The following is a 6,347-nucleotide window of genomic DNA, read 5'->3' as shown; positions in this document are numbered from 1 at the left end:
ACTTTTCATTGTATATTGCACTGTAATAGTGCTTTTCCCCTAATTCCATCGGGGATTAAAAATAAACTCATTATAAAATGTGCAAATGAGCTAGAAAATAATTTTCAAATGCAAATCCGTGCTACAAACTCGTTTGATTAGCTGTCCCGAATCAACACCGAATATTAGCACCACATTGTAAGCATCCAATACGCTTTTCATCAATCCTCCCCTCGCCCAACTCCGACTTGGCTTCCAACCACATACACTATCGACATTCGACACGTTGTGTACCGTGCCACTACAACGTGCTCGTTTGGTAAATTCGAACGATGATGTAGCCGATAATTGCATGTTCGTCGGTTCGGTGCCGCCAGCTTGTACCAAACGCGACACAGTAGTAGGTAGCATATGGTGAGACAGCACAATTTGAATGTATTAATATTTGCATTTACTCTTTCGCATTTATGACTTGCACCGTGTGTTTCAAACGAGCGCAATTTCATTACCCGACTGTATGTGTCTGCATGCGCGAACACGTAACGGATAATCGGGATGTGGGTACGAATTTGAGAGGTTTCGAGCGATGCAGGATAATAATTCCATAACAAGCACCAATTGAAATGCCCAAAATCGATGGTTTTCAATTAGAGAGCATTGCGAGGTTGTTGTCGTGGTTGGTTTGAACCTTAGCACAATGCATCGCATTATTGCACTCTGAAATGCATTCTATCGCAACTCGGTTCTTTTAATAACGCGTAGTTTGGGAAAAGCAATCTGCAGCTGGTAGCCATGGTAACCCCAATGGGGATTTTACAGGAAGCATAGTAACCCCTTGCTAACCGCTTTGCTGTCAGCCAATCACGTCAAAACCAACACGAGTCCCGCGTGAAATCATGGAGGAAGTACAGGCTCAAATTGTTAGTGCTACATTGAAGGACGTATTCCACAAAGCTCTCCCGTCACCGGCCGACCTTCTGCCCTGGTACATACCGAAGTGTTTTTGGCGTTCGCTCGTAGCAACTCGCCAGATTGCTGCCTGTGAAAGCATCCCGCTCCGACGGCCGGATCCCTCGGCAAACGGTGACGATCGGTACTGCCCGGCGCAACCGGCACGAGACATACTTCTTCAGTGCGGCATTGCCCTAGCGCGCCTGCACAACGTCCAGCACGTCTTCGTCGTCAGCCGAAATGGTGGCACCGTAAGACGATTGTTGCAATTGATGAAGGAGAACACGGCCGCACTGCGCGTGCTAGTGCTCAGTGATAGGATTTCCACTGTGGAACAGTTCCGCGACGAGGGAAAGCGAAACGTTTTCCTGCTGCGCTATGGAAGGGCAGCACTGGTGAATGATGGGCCGACTTCGAACCTTCCCGCAAGCCATGGTATTGCTAGTGATGAGGACATTCTACACGATGTCGACAGCTTCCCGAGCCGGTACGGACGGAACAAGGAGCAGCTGTATGAAGAAAAGCTCATGAAACTGTTCCACAGTGCACGGTTGGTGCTTGAACAGATGTGCCCGGAAGTAAGTTGGCGAGGGACCGAATGCAAGGTGCTCTACCTGTACCGTTCCTTTCCGCAGGCAACCTTCGTAAACTGTTTCAAAATTAAGCGCCTTCGGTAATCTTTTGGTCGTTCCCTTTTGTTGTATAAAAATTCAAAGAAAATAGTGCTGAGGATGAAAAACGGGAACAAATGTTTACTGAACATCCAACCGTTCGCAGGAACAGTTGCTGTGCTGTAGAAGAATACTAATCCCTTCCGCAGAGTGTACTGCAAAAGCATGCTGATCCCGAAACTATGCTCCCTGCCCAACAAAGGTAAAGGACATGCTGGAACACTGTGGGTCACACTGGGCAGAAGGGATAGAATAGCGCAATCATCGTCATTTTGATTGATCAGTGTTGCCCTCAGGCGCTAGAGAACTTTGAACGAGGGAACGCAAAATATATTGCAGCAGGAAATTTGCTCTCTTTGCTATGCTGCGTGTACTTTTGTTTTATGTTTTGAAGCAAATTCAAAGATAAGTTTTTTCCTCCTTCATCAAGTCATCAATCTTCGAGATGCAGGTCGCCTCTGCACTTCTTGTTTATTATTGCGCTGGTCGGGCATACCGCTATACACCGATCCGACGTGCTCTAATAGACGCAGATCTATTGGAATGCCGGGAAGCGAATGGAAAACTTCTTGATGCATTACGTTGCATAAGGGAACCGACATATATTACCTTTTAGAATAGTGCTGAAAGTGACGATAATGTCTAACGACGATAACGAGCTTGATGAAGAAAGTTTTCCACTCCAAAACAACGATGCACGGATGGATGCGAAGGTGTTATGGAAGGAAAACAGCCCAAAAAAGTAACACCAAACCGAACTGCTCATCGATTTTTAATTTTCTTCTGCGTCTTCCAAGTTCTTGGTCCTGTGAGTTTTCCTTTTTTCTCTCCTTTTCTTATTATTCGCTATTTATTTTCTCCCCCTTTTTTGCCCAAACGCGATGAGTACCCTTTTGCAGAAATTGGGAGGAAAAAACTTTCCCAACCAACCGAACGGACACTGAATGATGGGTCCGAAAGATGGAAAGTTTTCTTTCAATTATGATCTTGCAAAGCGAATGCGAATCGATTCGAGGGGGCTCCGGAGCAAGAGTCCAAAAAATGGTTCGTTTACTGAGAACCACCAACAACAACAAAAAATACAGCATCTCCTTCAGGGCACATCATCGTTATCGTTGCTTCTCCACTTTTCGTGCTGCGTTTTCTGACCAATCGGAGAACGACGATTTCCGGTTGAAGTAATGGATGTCGGGGTTTTTTTTTGTGTGTTGTTCTGGTACTACCTCGAGCAAGTCTGCCATTGTTGGTTGGAAAATGAACGAAACGGATGGTGGAATTCTTACAAAACCGTTCCCAGGAGATGCGCGTCCGGGAGTAAATTAAATTACTTACCCCAACTGCAGATGTTGTTGTTGTTGTTGTTTTTTAATTTCTTTTGCTGGTGGAGATGCCGTTTTTTTAAGTTGGAGCAGCAATATGCGAAAGGTAGCTTTATCTTCTGCTTTCAGTTGTAAATAAAATGCTCAGACACTCCGGGCACAATTGTGTGCTTTAGCGATCACAATTAATAATTTGATAAGTTCAAGATCGATATTACTATTCTGTCTTCGTGATGTGAATTCCGTGAAAGATTTTCCCGGTGTAACTTGGGCCAGATAAAATTAATTTAGTATAAGATAAGGCCTGAGCTTAACACATGTCTGATTATTCATCGGGCCATATTTTAACTGATTTGTAATGCCAAGTTATCTGTTCTGGTGGAGAGAGAAATAATCCTTTCCCACCACAAACAATATTGCCGTACGACTTTGTTTCCATATCATCGCAATGCTCAATTTCCTCTCTTGCCCTACATCCCTTTGCGAATCCGCTATGTTAACAGTCTACAACTCCGGTCCATAGCATCCCGAGCGATCAGGACAAAGCATCACAACATCGTTCGATTAGTGGGCTTAATCGAATTTTCCGGTCACGCACGGCCACGTTTTTTCCGCGTGTTATTGTGCTGTGTTTGTTTGTAAATACACAACAGATATACCATTTGTGGGGTACGAGGAAAAAAACCCCCCCCCCCGGCACACCTCCATATTACTCTTCGTTTGCTCGATGATGAAGGTTTGGTGCTTACTTCTTATCTGAGTGAAATGAATCCCTGCGTGTACACGTGTCCAGTCCACGCATTCAAGGAGGGTTGGGTGGATAGCGGAAAATTGTCGTTTTCATACGTAATACGTCTCGTTTAGCTAGAGGATTACGACCGGTACGTGACTCGTCTCTCGTTGAGTGCAGACAAGTTTGGGAATGGTACGTGCGGCACGATGAAATTGCTGCTCCAAATTGTGTCCGTTTCGCGATGAATACACACCTGAGAAAATGTACAAGCTGGTGTGCGGTGGCAATTTAGCTGTTTCATAGATTTGAGTGAATGTGTGACTTCTTTACTGCATGAAGCGAGGCTCTGGATGCATCCAGCTTGTGTTCTATGTTCGTAGTAGCAGTGTCTTGGATGATCCTCTTCACCATCTACCAAGAATTTGTAATGCATCCGGATAAAATATCCTTACCAACTCTTATCTCGTGGAATAAAATACATTGTTTCACAACATTTTCCCGCTGAAGAATCCCACTCGAAGGATATCGAATAGCGTTGAGTGTTGTGTTCTCCTCCGAGCTTAAAAAGTTCGGTGTTGAAAGGTATCACCACGCACACGCAACGTCCCGCCTGACGCCACTCGCTCTCTCGGTTGCCTTGGAAAACGATCCACACAACAACCTTTCCGGGTACATGTTTCAACGAAATAATGTAGACCGAAGGCGTTTGCTTTTAGTAGCACTTTGCAATAAATAAAAACACACAAATCTGCACCTGTCCTGTCGCCGGGGCTCAAATCCTTGTCCTTGTCGTCCCGTTGTGCACACGTTGGTTTAGGTTTGGCTGCAACCGTTTTACTGTGTTTTGCCTTGTTTTGTTCCCCATCCTACTCGAAACGAGTGTCTCGATTTCACATTATCTGTCCCAAAACACCAAGCAGCTGTATGGTGGCGTGAATCGGATCACCACCACTGTGTTCCTGGAAGTAACGCCCACCGTCTACGAAAACATGTATTTATTGTTCGAAACAAATAGCCTAAATGGGCTGCAGATGCCGTAAAGCTAGGTGGATTATTCCCCGAGCCGTACTGCTGTTTGTGTCCTAGCAAAAGACACACGCCAGCCATCTCGAGTAGTTTTCGTCCGAATGGGTCGCATAACAACAAATCCGCCCAGCACCGATGGTGGGTTTTCGGGAAATGATGTCCCACCTGACGCTGTACTGACACCATTTGAGCGGGAGTGCAGTGAACTAACCTATCGTATGGCATGCCGACTGGAGCGCACATACGTGGGCCGATTCGAAACGACATTTGTCGGGTGTGGTGTTGTGAACGGACGAACATTCCATTCCGTTTGCTAATGATGTCGTTTGCCGGTTTTTTTTTCTTCAGAAGCTTGTTATCGAACATATTGATAGAAAAGTGAATCCTCGGTTCGGTGTTATGGGGTGCGCGTAGGTTGATTACGATATTGTACAATTTGATTCTTGTTTAACCGTAGATTGATTTTTTTCTTCTTCGTCTATTTCTTTCCCAGGTCTGCACCACGCTTCGTCGTTGGGAAATATCGACACATCATCGCAGGTAGGTGAACTGAAATTAAATTATCTTACACGATTGCTTAATGAAAATGTCAAAATTACCTGTTGTTATCAATGAATTAAATGTATTTCAGTTCGAAATTGAATAAAAACATTGCAAATCTTTAACACATAAAGCAAAAAGAACATCACTTTGGCGTGCGTATTGCATGGTTTTAGGCGTTTTGTCCATATTTCGTAGTTTTATCATTCTCTATTTTTTTACATTAATTACAAGGAATGCAAATGATGTACATGAAAAATAATGTATTACATTGAAAAAATCCATTATCTCATAATGTTCATAACACTTGCATAGATTTAGGCGTTGAAATTGGTCTAGGGATAATTCACTGATGGTAACACGTTAAATCTACATTTTTAGAAAGTTTTAACAAATATCTTTATTTTGTAAGGGGTTTTCAATCTATTTAACTGTTTAATAATATAAAAAATGGTGATGTTAATAACGCTAGAATGAAGTTATAATCAAAACGCAAATTGAACTCTGGTACAATTGGAACGCTTAAATGTATGCAATTGTTGTAAATTAATGTAATTATCGAAAACTGTTTTTATTTTTAAATAGATGTGTCGTACTTCCCATAAACTGTCAGGTGAAACTAAATAACTGTAAATTTTTTAATACTTTTGGTTACATTTAAAATTTTCCATTTCAATTTTCAAACTCATTATCGATTATCTGTTTTCGTTGGTGCTGTAACAAACCAATAAATGGAACGATTGTTGTTTTATTTTCAGGCGAAGGTAAATTTTGCGGCCCGCAGTTACGACTCCGAAGATGAAAATATGGGCAGAAAGAAGGGACGGCCTTTTGAGACGGGACCCTGCTCGAGGGCTCCCGTCTACTCCAAGGGAGATATACGCGAGCAGGTAAGCGAACGAATTTCCCCTTAGTGCCGCGCACAAAACAAACGTGTCCGTAGGGAAATTTTTGCTACGGCTTTCTTAACAGTTAATTCGATTACCCTGCTACGTGGCCGCTGGTTCCGATCTGGTTCTCAAACAGTGTATTCCCCGGTGTGCGATATTCTGCCGTGCCAACTTCCGCCGCTCGGAGGGAAAAATGTTTAATCCAAAGCACAATCTTTCTCGAGATGGTGTGTGTGTG

At 43.5% G+C, this 6,347-nt stretch overlaps 1 protein-coding gene across 1 annotated transcript in view; it reads left to right on the top strand.

Annotated features, from left to right (window-relative positions):
• Positions 1-875: 875 nt before the first annotated feature.
• LOC128711120 (uncharacterized) overlaps positions 876-6,347 on the top strand; it is a 39,819-nt gene continuing 34,347 nt past the window's right edge. Inside the window, exons 1-3 of the mRNA XM_053805985.1 lie at positions 876-1,508; positions 5,151-5,219; positions 5,978-6,109. Coding sequence (XP_053661960.1) covers positions 876-1,508; positions 5,151-5,219; positions 5,978-6,109 — 834 coding nt within the window. The remainder of the gene's footprint in view (positions 1,509-5,150; positions 5,220-5,977; positions 6,110-6,347) is intronic.

The sequence above is a fragment of the Anopheles marshallii genome, chromosome 3 (genome assembly GCF_943734725.1).
Source record: "Anopheles marshallii chromosome 3, idAnoMarsDA_429_01, whole genome shotgun sequence".
Classification (NCBI taxonomy): Eukaryota; Metazoa; Arthropoda; class Insecta; order Diptera; family Culicidae; genus Anopheles; species Anopheles marshallii.
The sequence above is the reverse complement of the archived record's forward strand: the minus strand, read 5'-3'. Positions and strand labels throughout refer to the sequence as shown.